General features: G+C 42.3%; 1 protein-coding gene across 4 annotated transcripts in view; it reads right to left on the bottom strand.

Moving 5' to 3' along the window:
- LOC105690566 (polypyrimidine tract-binding protein 1) overlaps positions 1-20,858 on the bottom strand; it is a 296,563-nt gene that overhangs the window by 261,528 nt on the left and 14,177 nt on the right. For all 4 annotated transcript variants that reach the window (XM_048656159.1, XM_048656165.1, XM_048656170.1 and 1 more), the window contains exon 2: positions 8,819-8,843. In XM_048656159.1, coding sequence (XP_048512116.1) covers positions 8,819-8,843 — 25 coding nt within the window. The remainder of the gene's footprint in view (positions 1-8,818; positions 8,844-20,858) is intronic.

A 20,858-nucleotide genomic window follows, 5' to 3' on the forward strand; every position in this document is an offset into this window, starting at 1 on the left:
ATCTGGACCAACCGTGGGATTATGCAGGCAACGCCGGAGCCATCACCGGCCCCGGCCGCACTTACCTCACCCCCCCGAAATTTCTCCGCACTTCTGCCAGCCTCACGTCCTCCCTCCTACGGCTCTCACCACATTTGTAGATTCTCGTGTGTACGCGCGTACACAGGTATGTTAAATCCTCTGCGTGTGTTACGCGTGTCCCTCTTCGCCGTCCTATGTTACGCGTCGGATGTACATATATACGCGATAGAAATCTGCATACGCGTCGTGTAAAGCGTAAAGAGAAACGTGATCGTATTATGGGGCGAAAGTCAGGGCGAGTGGAAGTAGTAGCCGGGGGTAGGGTGCGATGAATGGAGGTGAAATTGAATTAGGTTGTTGTTTTTTGTTTTTTTTTTTTTGCTTTTTTTCGTTTTTTTTTTTTTTTCAAGTTTGTTCAAATAAAATTGAAATTCGATAGCCCGACGTACAGGTTCTACCGATTGTTGAGGGAGGATCATCCAATACCTCCAAGTTCTTTCATTCCGGCTTACAAAAGTACGATGCTGATTTTCAGTTTCCCCCGACTCGTCTAACTGAAAAGCTACGCGACGCCAGGTATCTGAGCTGATTGAATTTCCGTTCAACGGTACACCATTGGGGCACCATTACCTGCCTCAACCTCAACGGCGAACGGGGAGCTCTAGTTTCTCGGCGACGACGCGGAGGAGCCAACCGATCGGGAAAACGGAACTCGTTCGTTTCCGTCGCGTTGTTCACCGTCGCCGTCGGACGGGGTACTTGCTTACTCGGCGCATCGAAAAAATTAGTAAAATAAAAAAAAGGAAAAAAAAAAAGGTCACAGAGTAAGTACCGAGGGGTACGTCGGTGCGGCGGCGGCGGCGGATGGTCCATTTCACCCGTCATTCTGTCACGCGATCTACGAGGGCCCCGAGAGCACGGTTTGCGAAGGTAATTATTTAACGTAAAGTGCAACCAAGCGGGCAGAACGCCTTAATATCCCCTGCCGCCGCTGCTGCCTTACACACTCCAACTTCCATACCTTAAACCCTCAACACCCCTGTACACCGTCTACCTACATTTATATCTATTAGGTGACGGACAGACCCCGGAGCTCCCGTAACAATAGAGACGGTCTTAGAGCTGATATTAATCATCCCAGGGGCGCAGGGGACATCAACGGGATGAGAACCAGCCGCGGTAGAAAGAGAAGACACGTTCACTCCGCGTATACTTTGCGTTGAAACGTCTCCGTTCGGAATACAGATACTGCAGTACACGCGTGTAGATACGTCCCTTTTTATTCACTCGTTTCTTTCGCTCGGTTTTTTGTGTTTTTCATTTTTTTTTTCATTTTTCATTTTTCATTTTTCATTTTTCATCGAAATCCTCGAGTTTCAGCATCGGCGTGAAGTGATTTCACGACCGCGGTAGGCCATGAAATTAATCAGATCGGAGAGTGATAAGAGCGCGATGGTTACGGGATATAGCCGGTTATTAGGGTCGAACGTGACACGTGCCGGCCACTGCTTTAGAGCGTGTACCCGTTTGCTCGTCCGTCGGAACCTATTAATTACGTATTCATAACGAACGGAGGTATTTCCGGAGAGAAAGATGGGTCCGGTTCACCTGACCGTCGTCGGATCGCGGAAGTTCAAATTCGGAAGAGCCTAAGAGAGTCGAGGGAAGTTGGAAACGGACCATTCACGTAAAACTACGTAAGCTGGATATACAGCGGTGGAACTAACTTGGTAAACTGGAAATCACAAACTTTGCGAACGTGAAATATACGCAGAAACGCTACGTGTCAAAGGGATGAAGGACGGGTGTTCGTTCAGGGCGTACTCGGGGCGTCAGCTAAAGCAAAAGCAGTAGCGACAACAACGAGACAGTTTCACGCGTGTTTACGGAGACCCCACGGTCTCGCGTATTTCGCATCAAGCAAAACCGTTGAAACGACGTTTCTGGAAGAGGAGAATCTCCAGCCGGAACTCGGAGCTCCTCAAAACTTTGAAACTTTTGCAAAGGCGTATCGTCCCGCCTAGCAGACAACGACGCGTCGCGATCCGGCGAAGCGAAATTACCCCTATGTCGAGCTCACGGTGGTTTTTGCGCAGTGTACGTAGTACGCGTGTACTTCGCAGCGACACGCCCGCCCCTCTTTGTCGTTAACGTCGGCAGAGGCATGACTTTTCGCGCGTGTTAAAAAAAAACTGTCGCATTTCTGGCCGAACGGACAAAAAATGTATAATTCATTCATTACTTACGGAAATTCGGAAGAAAACGTTCATGGAACGTCAAAGAGCGATAGAGAGGGATAAAAACCATACGAGATGTGGAAAATATTAAAAACTGCGTTTGTTTGACGGGAGCTGAATACGATCCTCGTTCGTAACGAACGGCAAATATGCGACAAAAGACTTTAAGAGGGATTTTAATAATGCAAAATATTATAATTGTATACAAAGAGCTGTGTGTACGGTATAACCTGAGCAAGAGATACGAATATATACGACTGCGAATACACGTAGCTAAAATTTCACATAAACGGAGGGACAAACAGACGGTATAACAAATTTCTATTCTCCGCTCCTCCCACTTCATGAAACACACACACACACACACACAGAGAGAGAGAGAGAGAGAGAGAGGGGGGGGGAGAGAGAGGGAAAGAGAGGGAGGAAGGGTACCGATATTTCGTATAATGTAGACGTTGGGAATCACGAATCGCGTTGTAATCGTGTAACATCTGCTAAGCCCACGGGGAGATAAGAAGGAGGACGGCGCTCCTGACTCCGTCCGTCTGTGCTCTCTTGCAATATTTAGACGCCAAATTATACGCTTCACAAAGGGATGAGGAGTTACCGAGAGTTCGCGGAGAGTCGGTGTAGTACGGGTATACCCCATACCCCCCGTATACCTTTCTACTACCTGTCCAATTTGCGATGTTACAGGGTAGTCGGCGAAATGACGAATATTGTCAGAGTGCCTCTTCCTCGATCCCGTTTTTCGTCCGATCTCTTTCTCTTTCATAAATATAAAATCTACTTCTGCTGCTGCGGACTCTTCGGATCGCGACCTGCGGGGCATAGGCCCCCCCGCCACTTAATTCAACAATAAGTATTCAATAACAATTTACCGCTTTAATCATTTTCCGTAGTAGTAGTAGTAGTAGTAGGGCATATCCGATGCATAGAGAAGCTGCGGGACCGGGAACCGGGAGCAGAACGATTTGCATAGAGGTTGGCCTTCCGGGTCGCGTCCCCCCGCTAGAGAAGATAGCCCTCCCTCGGGATCTATACTCCAAGATCGAAAACTCGCCTCGCGGTATTTGAATCTTTCATGAATTTATTCGATACGTTTTAATGTCCAGCCGTTACTGAGCCTGAACGCTTTAGCTTATACCCTCATACATGCGAAATAAATGCAGTAAATAACAACCCGCGCTACTCTCAGGTGGATGATATCGCGATATCACCCGACACTCCGGGCGGGCGGGCGGCACTCGAGGTGCCTTTTTTTTTTCACCTCTTCTTTTATCTTTTTGTTTTCTCGATAAATTTTTAACCAGGCCACTCGCTGCGACGGAGTCGACTTTCCGGCCGACCCGGTGAAATTATAAACCCAACTCCCTGCTCTAGCGGCAATATGAGAAAACCGATGCGGTTGCCGACCGACGAATTAAAAATCGGTTGAATCCGATCGATCGGATCGGACAAGCTTCGCGAATGGATCGGTTCCCAATCGGCTGTTATCCAACGTACGTTTGTGCAAATCGTTCGATGAGTCATTTTACACGCACGGAAGGGATCATCGTCGCGTTATACGGATAGTAGTCAGTCGTCACCCTCCATGGTAGCAAAGCCTTTTATCGGGTGGATTTTGGATAGGTAGCGGCAATGATCAAAAAGCCTTACAAACCGGTTGTACCGTATAGAACAATTTATAGACGGATTTCTAGCTAATGGATACGTGCGAGCGATGCATATGGTGTACGAGGTAACTCGTCGGTGATATGACGTTTCGATTCATCGTAGCGTATAATACCGGGTGACTACGAAGCGCGAGCGAGTATATGTGACGATGGAAAAAACAGAAGAAGAAGAAACAAAAACAATTAAAGAAGAAGTCAATGGGATTTCGCGAGTTGGCAAAAATCCACGTTACGAGATCGCGTATCGTACGGGGGGGGGGGGCTCGTTTTGAATTTCCCGTTTCTCATCCACCCGAGTTCTTCGCCTGCTTTATTTAGAGGTTGTATCGACGCCTGGTTTGATGGATGGACGGATAGGCGAAGGTAGAGAACCTCGCCGCCCACCCTTCGCGGCACCGTTTGCGAACATTCTTCTCTGTCTCTCTCGCTCGTTTTCTCGACGCTTTTCCCTACCCCCGCCACCCCCATCATCTCGGGTTTACCGTGGAATACCAAAAGCTGCGGATAACCATAGAATATCCACTCAGATTTAACATTCAAATTTGAACAGGTAGCCGGAGGCGATGTATATTCTCGCGGCACGACGTATCCGGCCTCGGAGATCCATCTCTCTCTCTCTCCCTCTCTCTCTCTCTCTCTCCACGTCTCACGGTTTATATCCATACCGCGTGTATATCTACGTATTATTTCATGCTGATAAAAGCAACTCTAACTTCATCAATTTTCCCAACTTCCCATACATTTTATCACGTAGAAAATAAACCGCGCCAACGCTGATCTGTACCCCAATTCTGTACCACGATTCTTTTTTCATCTAAAGACGCTGACGAATGCCAAGTAGAATTGTGAGTGCATTTTTACAAAAGTTGCGACCACTACGAAAATGGGGAGAGAAAATAATTGTATCTCGTCCGACCGGTTTCTACGGTGGGCAAAATTTTGGGGTTACTTTCGAGGTACCTGTAGATAATTGAGAAGGTGGGTCGACACGGAACATGGCAAAAAAAAAAAAAAATAGATGACAGGTCGTGATTAAGTCCCGGAGAAAGTTTCATCGTGCTTTCGAACGCGGCTGGAGTAAATTTTTTTTTTCCCTATACAATTCGAAAAAAATCGCATTATCAGATATCGAGGACGTTCGAGCGGCATTTTCACCACCGCGATATCACGACAAAGGATGTAAATTCATCGTAAGTTTAAACAACGAAATTACAATTCTAGCTATCGGAGAAATTCAAAGAAATTGGACCGAATGTATACCTGCATTATAAATCGTCGGCGCGTATGTATATATTTATGAGCGAGAGGTAACGCGCGAAAAGGCGGCTAACGCGGGTTTATTCTGTTTGAATGTATATTCGTTCCCCATGAACCGTTGAAAAATTAATTCACTTCTATAATGCATCATAGAAACAAATTGGTTCAAAGCTGAAGCCCCTCCGACCGGGTACTGCGTTGGAGGGCATAACGAAGCGTGGGATGTAAATTCCACGGGTCGTTTTTTGGGGAGGGGGGGGGGGGGGGGGAGGGAGACAGAGAGTGAGATAGAGGGTGGCGAAGAGGGGCGTGATTTTTAAACACGTTGAAGAAAATATGTTACGAAAGTCGACTAGATGATCCGACTTACGTAACGCGAAGGCTTATACAAGGAATAGGGAAACAAACGGTTTCCCCTCGTAAACAATTCCCTTTGGGCTTTAGGAAAATTTTCAGAAGACCTGACACCTTTTTGCATGAACGACGCGAGCGCCGCTGCCGCTGATTCTGCCCGCTGTTCCCGGCAGACGCGTTAACCCTTTTAATGCGGGAGTCGGAAGCGGGCGCTCCTTTCCGTTCCCTTCCTCGTCGCTACGACCACCACCACCCCCCACCACCCTTGTATTATCATAAATAAAAAGGTATAAGGCTTTTCCTCGTCTCGAAATGAAAAGCGAAAATTTTACCTCGAATAAATTTTTTTTCTTTTTTTTTTCGTCTTTCGTCTTTCTCTCTCTCTCTCTCTCTCCCATCGAATTTGTTTTTTCGTTCGTTTATTTATTTATTTATTTTTTTTTTTCCAACCGGCGAAGCGGAAAAATCTCATTTCCAGCCTGGAATTATCATCGTATATGGTTACAAGAGAATCCTCGCTTCGATCGCGTAGAGTTATGCGTACGTCTGAATATAAATTTTGAGAAAAACCAAAAGAGAGCTGTTCGGGTGTAAAACTATAACGATGGTTTTTTGTTGTTTTTTTGGTTTTTCGGTATATAGTTGCGGCGGTACAGGTACGCCATAGTCCATAAGGTAAGTGTGAGGGCAGCTTCCAGATTGCGTTTAAATAATGTACGAGACGCGAAGTGGGTTCTTTAGAGAGTCGTCGTCGGTGTTATAGCTGAGATAGTAAAAGGGCGAGAAAAAGGGATGAAGAGAGGGAGAGAGAGAGAGAGAGAGAGAGAGAGAGAGAGAGAGAGGAGAGAGAGAGAGAGAGAAACGAGCAAAGTCTTCGGTTGTAGTGAGACGCCGGGGTTTCCATCTTTATGTATGATATTGTAATGGCGTTGAGTGGCGTCACTCCGCGGACTTTCGTTCCGTTCCGTTCCGTTCGGTTCGGTTTGATTCTTCGCTGCCCCCGCGCGATATCTCGCTTCGAGGGGCGGGAAAGGGGTGGAAAAACCGAAGACGAAAAAAAAAAAAATATATACAGAAGCGAAAGTGACGGCGTTCGGAGTCTACGATCGTATACGATCTCTGCGAGTACAATCGAATATGATTAAATACGATCAAACGTGACCTCCGCGAATACCTGCATAAATCCATATCTAATTTAATTTGAGAAGCCAGAACGGAGTGCCACCCTGTATACATATATATATAGGTATATCGGACCATCCACCCCGTTACATCTTTTCTTTTTTGTTTTCCTTAATTTTTTTTTTTTTTTTTTTTCTCCGTCCCGAACCTCTAACACCTACGTCTCTTTTATTTCCTTCTTTCTTTCGACCCCTCGTACAGTCGTTTCTCTCAACCTGTACTTGTATCTACCTAGTCTCAAAATTACAGATAAAGAATAAAAATAAAAACAATAAAAACAGGGTGCGTCAGAATGAAAATCTTCGTGCTTATGTGGTAGATAATTGCTTCGTATATATACTTACACTTCGAGAATCGCGGTATGTCTGAGGATAAAATGAAGACTTACAAATAATCGGCGTTCGGAGGTATACATAGAGCGAAGAGACATTATCATGCGGCATATGTTGTTCAGATGTGTTCGACATGTGACAGTTACGATGTCGAGGTGCTCGTGTGGAGGTATGTAGACAGGCCGGATAAATTCGAAGATAAAATAGATAAATATAATGACGATCCATCCATGCGCTATTTACGGGGGGGTGAATATCAGCTGAATTTCTGATGTACAACTTGATAAGTTATTGAAAAGCACTTCTGTCTGAAGGGTGAAATCGTCGAGGTATAATACACGGTATGACTTGCGAATCACGTACTCGACAGGATCGATATCTGGGTGATTTTATAATCCGTTCAACGGGCCAAGGAACTACTGTGACGTTCCAGGCAAATAGGTAGGTATTTCCAAACGAGCCGATCGCGATGGGATAAAGATGTGGGTGACGGGCGCCGCCGTACATGAATTATTCAACTCGGTAATAGACTAGGAATAGTGATTCTAGGGAACGAAATTTCCTCCGTAGTTATACATGTGTATACATAGATAATTACACACTACATGTGCTATACGACGGTTGTGTTACCTTCTGCGTTTGCATAGACTGGGGTGATTTTTTTTGTCGACCGTTTTTTCTTTTTTTTTTTCAGTCCCCACCGGAAATTCCCTGAAGATTTCAGCCCTCAGAGGGTGAGAAGATTTTACATTCGAACTACACGTATGTTAAAAAAATTTTTTGTTTAAAAATTCTATAACTCATGCAACATTTTATGATATCATATTGGTTTTGATGGAAATTTATCGAGAAATTTATTAATTTTGAAAAATTAATTTTCCAACCAAACTTCGCTTGACTTATTTTCGGTAAAATTGACCATTTCGGACATAACAGCAATAAAACGAAAATTTCGGGTGCAAATCTACTCTACGTCTCAGATATTTTTGAAAATCCTTCAAATCTGCGATAATTCCGACCAAACCCAATATGGTATCATAAAATGTCGCATGAGTTATAGATGTTTGAAACAAAGAAACTTTTAATTCACGTTTAGTTTGAATGAAAAATCCTTCCACCAATTTGGAAAGTACATGGAATTAATATCGAGAGCTGAAGTTTCCGGAGAATTTCTTCTTTGACGTATAGGACAAAATTTCAGGTGGGTACCGAAAAGAAGAATAGTCGAACAAAAATGTCAGTAGACACGGTACACTGCCGGACAATATTTTTCACGTTTTTACAGGGTAGATACAGATAATACTTTAAAAATTAATTTCGAGTAAAAATTTCGGCGCAAAAAAAAATCCAAGTAATTTTTTTTTCTCTTTACAATGTATTTCAAAGGAAGATTATCTTTGACAATTCGTACACGTTATCCAACAATATGATGATGAATACTTTATAGTTTCGTTTCTCTGATTTATGATGCAAAAACTTTGTTCCTGTATTACCTCCATTTATATTCATGTGCCAGTGCTTACAATTGTTCAACAATGGAACGAATTATATAAGCGTAGATGGGGTGGAATTAACGCGGTTCGTAGAACAGCATTGCTTGTTAAATTTTGTCGAGTAGGTAACACGATATAGTTGGAAACGGAAGAATAGATGAAGATTGTATAGATAGGCATGGATGGATCGTATCGTAAGAAGAGAAGAATAAAAATTTTGAAAAAATAAAATAAATTAAAATAGAAAGTGTAAGAGTAGTTCGTACCTTATGCCCACTGTGCAGAGTATCTCTGTAAAGTAAACAGAAAATAGAAAAGTTAGAAAAATTGTGATACAGGTAACGTATAGTCTATTAGGTAAAGGTATATATGTACGTGTACAAAAAAAACAAAATATGTAGTTCGATGACGATACCATTGAAAAATAAACAAACAAAAAGAAAAAAAAAATAGATAACGAAGAGTAAAATTTAATCGTTCGATTAATCATTTTATTTCCAATTATATGATTCATCGATATATTTAAAAATAATATAGACGTGATGCAATAGTATAACGAAATAAAAAAAAAAAGGTACATATAATTATTCGAATCGATAAATCTACACACAAGGATTTGATCGGAGAAACAGATTTGGTGTAACTTTTTCACAGGGTAAAGTTAGAGACACGATAAGTTATAGTCATTAGCAATTAAACAGATATTGAAAGTTTTCATCGTGCTGAGGAAGGCAAAACAAGTAGATTAAAGTAAAAGGAGTTTTTCTTCTTTCTACCAATTCTTCGGAAGTCATCCTGAAAAGTAAATGTACGCTGAAATATCTGTAAAAATATATAAATTCACACATACTGATACGTACGTACGTACGTACGATTGCGTCTGGTGTCCAATTAAACAAGGCATTCGTCTCTCTCCCGCTTTTTTTCTCATATTCCTATTTGTTGATTTGTTTATTTTATTTATTCATTTATTAATTTTTTTTTTCCATCATCAACGATTGGTAGAAAGCAGTCGCGTTCCCACGGCGTACGATATCGCTAGAAATCAAAAGGGATGAATTTTTTTTGACGTTGATTGAAAAAAATGCAGATAACAGACCGATAAATTCGCCAAAAATTTGCCCAAGCTGTGTACGCACTCACGCGAACCAAATGACCCGGCAATTTTATTCATCGAAACGTACCTAATTTCAAACGAACGCGAACGGCACCGATCGACTCGTACAACGTAAAAATTACCGAACGTGATTAACGCGAATTAATGTTGAAATAAATCAACGTTTTCCAAAGTCGATTGCGTCGACCGGTTTTCACCGGTTTTGACCGGGCGATATCGCGATATTCGTCGTCGCGTACATGCGACTAAAACTATCGAAAAGGATTAGCTATTAGTGAAGGGTGGGTAAGTATACTGTACGGTGAATTGACAAAGTTTAGAAAACTTTATCCTTAATGGCTACGTAGCGTGCAACTGTGCTCGGCTTTGCTTCACGAAAAACGAAAAACCAGACAAAGAAGAAAAACAAAAAAAAAAAGATGGAATGAAAAAAAAATAATCGTCCAATCAAAAAAAAAAAAATATAGAATAAAATAGAACACTAAAAGCTAAAAACAGAAAATGTTGGTCACGTGTAACTTGACCCAATAATAGGTCGATAGCCAGTATGTATATACTGTACGTGTATATTGTATACATATGCATATGTGTACGTACACGGTAGGCAATAAAACTTGATGTGGAATCAGGCTTGGCATGACGGGAAGCGCGTTGGGACCACCGCGCGATTACTATAATGACCATTACCCGGCTATACCGTACGCCGAAATGCAAATGACGAGTGGCCAGGGTATTCCGGAACGGAATATGAGCTCCGCCAATATAATATCTGAATGTCGTTCGCTTCTATTTGTTTCCACCGTGCACACGCACGCACGCACGCACACACACACATGCCTATGTCAAGAAACGAAGTAAGCACCGTACGTTAGCTACCCGAATCAACGTTACAGACGGTTTCTGCATGACGGATAACCTAATACGATGTAAATCGTGTAAACGTCGATCGCGAGTGACGGAAAGATACATATAAAAAAAACACGAATAATAATAAATAAAGGAAAAAAAAAATAGGTGCGCTCGAAACATGCGGATACCGAAGTAACCTCGGTAAGGAAAAATACGTCACGTGTACGACGCGTATATGCCTCTGATATAGCTGATACCCGTTCCACGTTGTAATCCTAGTCTAATGCAAACTGGAAAGGGGATTAGACCGAGGTTTACGTAAGAAGGGATGTTCAAGGTTGGGGAGGGACTTCGCTAGATATCTCAGATATGGTCGGATTCGCTTCTGGAAGTTACCGGTATTAGACCAACGAATTCGAGAGATATAGAGGTAATGGAAGTCTAAACCTCCGACTCGTTTTACCGTATAGAATCTCCGGCAAGTCAAGTTACGTCATACAGCGCGTATTGAATCTGATGCACCTACAAAGTCAACCACGTCTATAATCCGCCGTTTGGTTCGGAGAACGGAACACCAGCGGGTTCCTGCGAGGACCCAACAAGTGATGGGAATCTCGAAAAACAGATCTTCAGAAAGCTCGAGGTGAATGGATTTCGATTATTCGGTATTTCGGTGAAGAACGGTTGTTGTTGTTGTTCTTTTTTTTTTTAATTTTCAAGAGCCTCCTACAACATGTGCGTACTGCGCATAGCGTGCGAATCGTGTTACAGGAAATTTCGGAGGTGCGGTAGTTTCGCTTACGTAGGACACGCCGTAGGTACACCGGAGCAGAATCGAAGGAGAGGTTAGATAATCAGAGACCGTGTGGTATGCCAGCCGAGTGTACGCGTTATGTGGAGAGGATCACAAGTGCATACACAGGAGCCATTCGCTGGGATAACATTGTCAAGGATGTTCTGGTACGGGGATGCGACATTGAGCTGGATTGGCACTCGAAGGACTCTCCCAAGGACCGAGGAGGGTGAAGAATGAGGAAGGAGAGGATCGGGCGAGGGAAGTAGGGGAGAAAGAGGTGGACCCTGCACGATGTACGAATGGTATAATATATACGCTTTGCACGCTTTGCACGTGTTCAACCACAGCTGCAAACCGTGACGGTATGTACGCGGAGCACAGAGGGAAACAGCTACAGGTAAATGTAATTAGGGGTTGATTGAATGGTAAGCACGGGGGTGTGTAATCGCTCGGTTCCATCGCCTAGTTCCTGCCCTTCATCCCCTCCCCCCCCCCGCCCCCCCCGAACGTTTCACCCCCATTCTCTCTCTTCTCCGAGCGTTTATAGATTATACCGTACGGTCGGGCGCTACACCGCAGGTGACCATGGTTCGACCGAATGCAATCGTTACCCTCACCCTCGCCGTCCTCGTCATCGCCATCTTCCACCGCTGCGGGTCCGTCGAACGCCCGTTACTTTTGACCAGCCGATTTTAGGCCTTAACGACGATTGCTGATCCGATCTCGTCCGCCTCGAGATTGCGAGAATCAGTTCGAGCAGACATTGAAGACCAAAAAAAAAAAAAAAGAAACAAACAAAAAAACGACGTTGAAAAAGATCACGTAATCCCGATTTCTGTGCGCGTTGAACGCGTAATAACGGAATTTTGCTGCGGTATACATCGGATCGAAATCGGTGAGGTGATTAGCGCGAATTAGCTTACACAATGATCAATTGTAATTGCTACCTCGTTTTACCCGGCATATATCGATATCGAATGTGTACGTACATATATATGTAAATATAAATACATATTCCGCGATTAGATGAAATCACGATTAATCATCGTCGTAAATATCAATCTGCAAATACCCCTGTTCCGCTGTAGATTCTCGGTACAGAGTAAAAAAATATCGACGTCTCTCTCTATTTTATTTATTTATTTATTTTTATTTTTTACTCTTCCAATCTAATTCGCACGGATTGATGTTAATCGATAGATCGAGTTACCTCCTAGGTATCGCCGGATCTCACCTAGTTTTGCACAGGATAAAAGTGACTTGATCAAAACGCACGCGATCGACTTCCATCGGGAAATATGTATGGACGAAAATTGACGAACTCTACCCGAGCTTGTTTGTTTTATCTCGTTTTTCGCAGCACAGTAAGTGGATCGCCTGTTAATTATTACATCGAAATTTCGCTCGCGCGTGTTTCACAAACCATATAATATATAGCGATGATAAATGGAATGTATGGGAGTATTAGCGATCCGCGTGTACTCGATAACTAGATAATTGAAGCTGGACAGAAGTGCCTGGGAGATACGGGTCGGAAACAATGTGCTCATGATCCCGTTGACCGTTCAATGGACGCAACTCTGGTCACAGGTGTACGTACTCGCGTATTACATTCGAAGTTACGACCGCCGACATCGACGACCGGAGTGCGGGGACGCGCATTGTCCCGTTCCACACACGCGTAGAAATACATCGGCCCTAATGTGACGTATGTTACCGGGGCGACGTCCTTCGATCAACAAACCTGCGGCGGGATTACGAAATGTTCAGGAGAAAACTCCCCGTACAAATTTACCCTTTCACGCGATTTACCTGTTGCGGTTCTCCGACTCGAACGTGCGATTCGCAGCTACGAATTACCTCTTATTCCGAACCGAGTTCTAACGAGGATTGATATCGATGAGATAAAAGCATTGTGACGGTGAAAAGAGAAAAAAAAAGACAACGGGAGTGAAGTCGGAAAAAAAGAAAGAAAAAAACAAAACAAGAAACAACGAAGAAATACCAGTCGAATAAATCTGAAAACCGGTATCGCCGGGGGAACAGTGACTGCTGCAGCGGTATTGTAATTATAAAGTATACGCGACGATCCTACAGGAATCACGGTCGAACGCACCGTGGAATGGTCCCTTTAAAGATATCTGTGTATAGGTCAGATATATATATATATAAAATCCCTCTTAATTTCCGTAAGTCGTCAATCCATTCGAATCGAAGTTGCCGATGCTTATGGTTCCTATGCAAATACCGTACGCCCGACTTCACTTTGTAGAGGAAGTCTTTCGATACACCCGACGCCCTTTTCACGACCCGAGTTGAAAGGGTGGGATTTTTTTCCATCTTTTTCTTACTCCTTCCATTTGGTTAATTCGACGGCGAAGGGGACATAAGCGACTTTTTACGGCGTTATATTTGTTTCTCATATCGACGGTGATTCAACTAGTTATATTCAAATCGTTATAAATTTCGCTCGTACACGTAATGAGAAAAGGGGAATACGAATGAATAAAAAATGAAAGACTTACGAAAGATAGGAAAAGAATAATCATGAATAATAAGTACGAGGGGAGGGTGCTCGCTTTTAGGTATACACGTAGGCGCGTACCTGTGACCTAAATATAACGCCTTATATCTAACGTTTTCGCCTTATTCATACGGTAAACTTTTTTCACCTTGAATTATCCATAATAATACCGCGTTGGGATACTACAAGTGGGGAGTGGGATGGGGAAAATTAGGAGGCGAGAATGGGTGGGTAAACCGGTATTAATACTCGCGTAGATGGAAAGAACGGAGAGTGGGGATCGTTAGTATTAAGGGGATGATCGAGGCGCGATTCCGCGCGACACATTGCGAATTATGCTCGATGGCAACAGCGGCAGCGGCGGCAGCAGCAGCAGCAGCGATATGATTCGATATACGGGGGAGGAGAGAACTCCGGGTTTACAATACATTTGCATTGGTAATAGAAAACTTTTATCCGACTCGTTAATGTTGTAACCATTCAATCTGGCCCGTGTTACCCCCCCCCCCCTCCCCTCCGCCCCCTCCGCCCTCCGCCGACCGAGTTTCCCCTACCTATCGAGTAACGTCGGGTGCGCGGAATGATATATGTGCATGGGCTGGTACAGGAGACTGTTCAATTTATAAGTTGAGGAGAAAAAAATGAATAGGAGGAAGAAAAGAAAAAAAAAAAAAGAATACAACAAATCGAATTACTTACGTTTAATAAAGTTATAATTGCGCCCTATACGTCCTCCTTGACGTCCTCCATTTGAATGTAATACCAAGTTATATAATAATTTCTACGATATTTCCACGAACAAGTATAATATGCACAATTCTCGCAACTTTAAAAATCGTTTATTTGACATCCGCACAGTGGTCGGGAATTTTTTTTTATTTTTTTATTTTTTTTTTACTCCTCGAATACAAATCTACGACTTTTACAGAAATGATCAGTTTCTAATCCGAAAAGAAATTCTATCGAATGGTAGAAATTCATCATACATAAGTACCTACAGTTTCTATACATCATTTATATATATATATATCATATATATAATATAGGGTGGGTCAAAAAAAACTTATTTTTTTTTTTTTAATCTCACACACAGAAACTTGTTGCTAGGCACCTTTAGAAAGGACACAGCCAGTATGGGCTCTTAATATAAATGGGAACATCCTCCTCATCATCGATTTCTATTTTCAATTCAGTTTGATATCCAAAAAGTCATGTTTCATCACCAAAAGCTTGTTAAGCCCGTACTATGGTCAATATCTGTAGGAAAGTGAATGCTCTACAAAAATGGTCTCTTATACTTTTTCGATAAATCTTACCATTTCAATTATATATATATATATGTATAGATTTCTTTCTTTTAATCACCCTCAAAGTTTTCGGACAATTAACGTGATTGGGAAAATTTCTCGATTACCGGGCCCTTCCAATTTTTATCTCGTCATCTGCTTTGCGAGCGGAGAAATTGAAAGAAAAAAAAAAAAGAAAAAAAGGAAGATAAAGAGACACGGAAAAAGAAAAATCACGGAAACTCGAGTCGCATTGGAGCGTTACGCGTCTCGCCCTAAAGGCATATTTTTTCAATTAGGCTGTCCGCGACGTTTTGTCTTCGTACGGCATCCCCATGTATCTGTCTACCCGACGTTACATTTACCTTTAAGACAACAACCAAAAAAATAATGTAAAAACAGAAGAATGCAAGAAACGGTTGAATTCCGTTTATCTTCTCTTCGTTTTTCCGTTCCAAAAAACTCCGCGCCCCCGGTTACATACACTGTGTAACCGAATGTACGTAGATAGGATTCAGGTACAATGCATTTTCGATAGAAAAAATTTCCCCACCACGCATATTATAACTGTACAACTAGGCCAATCGTGTATACATACGTACATATATACTTTTTGAGAAAAACATTTTCAAAAAAGAATACGCACGACGTGGATCGGGACTACGTGTACGATACGTGCGTAGTATATACCTGTAAACTCTTGTGGTGCATTTTCATTTGACTCACCTTTCCATCGAAATAAAAGAAATATACACACACACACACACACACAATATTATACGAGACGACGTTCGTTTTGCGCGAGTATAATGCTAAGGGCGAATCGCCGTTTCACCGGTGCAGAGGAGCGACCCCCGTAGCCCGAGGGATTTTTCGAAATAAGAAGAAAACACGGGGATTTTATACACTACGAAACTCGGGCTCTCTACAGAAATTTTTCCCCTCTCTATTATAATTTTCCGTTTTTTGCTTCGACTTTATTTATTTTAATTTTAATTTTTTTTTTTCCTTTTTCCTTTTTCGTTTTTTTTTTTTTCTACATTTTATTTAACTTATTTTCGTTCTTTATTTCTTATTATTTTTTTTTTTTTCCCCCACAAGACCAGAAGAGAGCCCCGAGGAGTTTGTAATTCGAAGATGGAAGCAATGTTGCATTGAACGTAGCTCATTTTATGGGTTACGTGTGTGTAGAAGACGCGTTCGTCATTTCGAAAGACAGTCGAGTACTACGAAATTCTATACAAGACGACAAATTGAAACCTGGAGTTTAATATTTTCACCTCCGCACGGCAGGCCCTAGTGATTTATAACATTGTACGAGAGAAAAAAACCAAAAAAAAAAAAAAACACTGGAACGATATTCAAAGAATAAGTCGTCCGATAATTTGGATATAGGATCGATTTTCAAGCGATTGCCGCTCTCGTCTTACGCCGCGTGCTTCTCGCACACGCAATTCCATTTCATCCAATTTATTTTCCCTTCGTCGCGAATAAAACGAACGTACGTGACGATCGAAATGAAGTGTATTAAGGGAGAATGAAAAAAAAAAATGTCGGCACATCTGCGGAGGATCGGGCGGTTGTATCGATATAGAAATAGTTGTCGGTATCTACCTATACGTATAAGGAAAATTTATACTATAATATATGTATATATATATATATATCTGGATGTCAAGCGTCAAAGGTTTGAAGAGAACGTCAAGCGCATCGCGCGCGGGCGCCCGGGGCTCGCGGCATATCAGATTTTCAACTCTCCCATGCACCGCCCTACGTTTTGAAGAAATAATAACGCGATGACGTGTACGCGCGGTGTATACAGGTATAGTTTTACGAAGGGGAGGCGAAACGCCGGTTAAAGAACGGGCGAAAGGGAAGAAGAGTAACGGGGAACCGGGGAACCGGGTGGCTGGGTGGCTGGGTGTATCGAACCGCGAGAAGGAAGAAGGGAAGAGAATAGGAGATAGGAAGGGACGGAACTAGAACTCAACATCCAGAAGGTGAAGTGCGCGATTTTATACGTACAGAATTTCTTGTACACCTCAATCCCCGAGCCCCCGAGGATGATGAGTTTGCAGGCTCGCGCGGCAGCATCGCGTCGCTCATTAAAAAGTTACAGTTTACCCTGCTAGCTACCGGCGGCGGAGCAACGGCAAAACCTGTCCATCGTCTACGGCGATTCTCTTCCGCGAGATTATATCTTGCAGCTCGTGATACCGCTCGGCGGCCCCGCCATCGAGAGACGTCGGCGTTTCAGAAATGAACGCGACGCGAGTTTACACCGCGACTATATGGAATTCGGCTGAATCATCGAGATGGATCACCCGACTCTTATACTGTCGAAAATCGAGGGTCAAAATTGACGTTCGATCAACGAATGAAAAGTTCAACTTTGAAAAAGCCGAAACTAAACTTTAACGATTGAAAAATCGGACGAGAGATCGGACGAAAAATCGGTATGAGAAGCGCGAATATTTTTAATATAATAAATCGAATGATTGATATGTGCATACAAAGGATGGTAACGCGTGTTCGGCTCAGGTTTATCGTCGGTTATTTTGTAAATAAAATGCGACCATTAAATTTCGTTTTTTTTTTTTTAAAAAAAAAAAAAAAAACTCTTCACTTCCATGCGGTTTATTAGGGTCCAAACGTTTGTTCGCTACGGGTCAAGTTCAAGTCCAAGAATTGAAGTAGCAGCGGGAGGAGGTTATAGCAGCCGGCAAAGTGAGGGTATCCACTCGGATTAAGACTTGACCGTCCTAATTCGAAGGGATTTAAACTTCGTTATTTATTTCTTTCGATTCTTTTTACTTTCAACTTTCCGTCCTCTTATTTTCTATTTTTCATTTCTCCTTTTTTTTTTTTTTTCTTCTCCCCCTTCCACTCTTTGTGCCTTTGTAGTGTTTCATTAATTTCTCTCGAATTTTCCACGTCGCCGCGGGGACTGCAGACGTATAAATACATAATTCGTTCGGGGACTGAAAAGTATCGACAAAGTGTCATTTGAGTAAAAGTACAAAGACAATTTTTCAATTCGCGAAGGGTAAGTAGGTTAAACCAAGCAAATACCGAGGGGGAAAAAAAAAATCGCGAACAGAAGTTTGAAAAACCAAGAACAACGGAGTTTTCGTATGTTGTACGAATTGTATAAAGAAAAAAAAAGAGAAAAAAAAGAAAAAAAAAGAAAAAAAAAATCGAGACAAACGGCTGGAAATGTAGGAATAAAAAATGCGCATCTAAAGACGACCGCGAATCGAACGGAAACTCATCAACAATTTCCTCGACAATTTCGAAGGAAAAAGATGACAGAAACCTGGAAAAAAAAGTGATCCTTCCAATCCGAACCTCCAGCCTTCTCGCCCTGGCTCCTTTCCTCCGTATTTCTCTTATCGACCGATTTCCGTTACAAATTTTCGTGCGTAACGCCGCGTACACCGGTATGTATCTACATATGTATCTACATATATATATATAAATATGTATAAAAATGGGGATTTTTTTCGGGGCAGCATATGCGTGTAGGAAACCCTTGCGAAAATTCATGCAAAAATATTCAGTGTTCGTTGATATATGTATGTATACGCATAATATTTGGCAAAGCGGTGTATGTATAGTGTACGCTAAGAATTCCGTTCCATTTTCATCCCCTTTTTCGAATATGTACATAGTCGCGTATATACCTAAATATGTATAGCCCGGAGGATGTGGATTTCTTCCCGTGCCACTTTTCCACGATTCACGATCATTCGGTGATTGCCGTGTCGCGTGCTGTTCTATTCCCCATGGGACGGCGGGTGAAGGGAAACGAGAGAATGGAAGGGAGTCAAATAGGTCTCGTAAGAGAGATTCGAAATTCTCCGGCTGCGAACGCGACTCGCTCACGAGTCCCCACCACTTTGTCGAATGTCGCGGAATTTCATGCGCATTATATATAACAAAAAACTATGGAAGAATTTCACATCACTATTCGTATCCCTTTTCTCGATACTTCGTAAAACGGGTGAGAAAGAGAGAAAAAAAAAATGAAAAAAAAGTCGAAGACTTCTCACCGTTGTTGACGATTCTTGCGATTGAACTGCACGTTAGTTGTGCGATTGGAGAAGGAGAAAAAAATAAAATTGAGCAGCAGAACCTGGTCGTACATATATATATAGATACGGGATTTTAGAATTTCGCTAACAAGCGGGTTTAAAAAAAAAAAAAAAAGGAAATTCTATACCTATACCTCTAATCGGTGTAACGACCATCAGGAGTTTGAAAACCATGTCATATTTTTTCATATTTTGAATCAACGTTACTCGAAAGTACGACACTGTTTTTCACTCAGATAATAATAAATCTCCGTAAAAGCAATAATGAATCGCAGGTAGTGGGTATCGTAACGTTGAGATTTATCGATAAAAACGATTGATTATATTTTACGATCGATATAAAATATCGCGTTATGGTCAGCCGTGTGTATATGTATGTACACGGTATATGAATTCTCCAATTAATGTTTTCACTTTTAAGAAAAATTTATCGAGAGAATTATTGATCGTTTCATCTGCTCGGGTATTAACGTCGCAGCAATCGTTGAATAGTTTATGAAACGATGAATGAAAGCTGTGGAAAATTTCATGTAAATATTTCATAGCATATTAGCCATGCGATCAAGTTCGAAATGAACGTAACCGATGTATTTACATACCCCGGGCAATCGATAGTCTGCAGTACAATATCCGCATTGTGTGTATGTACCTACAAACTGTGAAATTGAATTTTTCAAACGAACAGTATCCAACAATTTTTTCAAATCTTAAGCGTACGCGGAGAGTTCGAATAATTCTAGATACGCTCCGAAAGTATAGAGTGATAAACTCTTTTAACGAAACCAATGACTGTAGATTGTTGTACGAAACACAAAATTACTGCAGTAATCACATCGACTGACGATCGGGAAAACGAAACTTGTACTCACATTAATGTGTCCATATATTTTAACATAAGAGGAAGAAAGGGGTAAGCAGGAAGCGGAAGAAAGGAAGGAAGGAAGGAAGGAAGGAAGAACGTGTAGTATTATAATCCCTGACGAGGTGGGACGAGATGGGGGGGGGGGGGGGGGGGGGGGGGAGCGTCGGTCTTTGCGAGACAAACAGAATTAAAACTGAGTGCGGTAGAGAGCGGGAGTTGGACCGACTGTCAGTCGTTTTGTAGTCGGTCGGTTGCTTGCGTTAAACGCGATTAAATATCAAAGGCCGTTGTCTCTCTCATTACAAGGTTAATTAGGGATGGTAGTTAGCCCGGAGAAGGGGCCTAAGGGCGCGCGCGCCATTTCAGTCAACGGAAAATTCATCGCCCGTATTTTGAACGATTCGAATACGCGACGACGTCTTCCGAAAAAGGACACTACATTCGCCGAAGCACGATCTAGGCGATTTCGGGGCTCAAAAATTTACTAACGACGAATTTTTGTGAGTTTTCTAACTCGTGGATTTCAACGTATCCAATTTATCCATTCGATCGTTATTTGTTCGGTTATTTTTATTATTATTTTTTTTTTTTTTTTCTGCCGCCACCGCCGCCGCCGCGGCAACAACACGTGAGGTCTTGAACATAATGTGGGAAGCGCATCCAGATATATATCTGAAAAGCATTACCAAATTGGTTACAATAAATATTTGAGTAGGGTTGTCTATTTCCGCGCGTGTATTTACTGTATAGTATACGCCTACGTGAATTGTACATAGTG

Source organism: Athalia rosae, chromosome 1 (genome assembly GCF_917208135.1).
Source record: "Athalia rosae chromosome 1, iyAthRosa1.1, whole genome shotgun sequence".
Lineage (NCBI taxonomy): Eukaryota > Metazoa > Arthropoda > Insecta > Hymenoptera > Athaliidae > Athalia > Athalia rosae.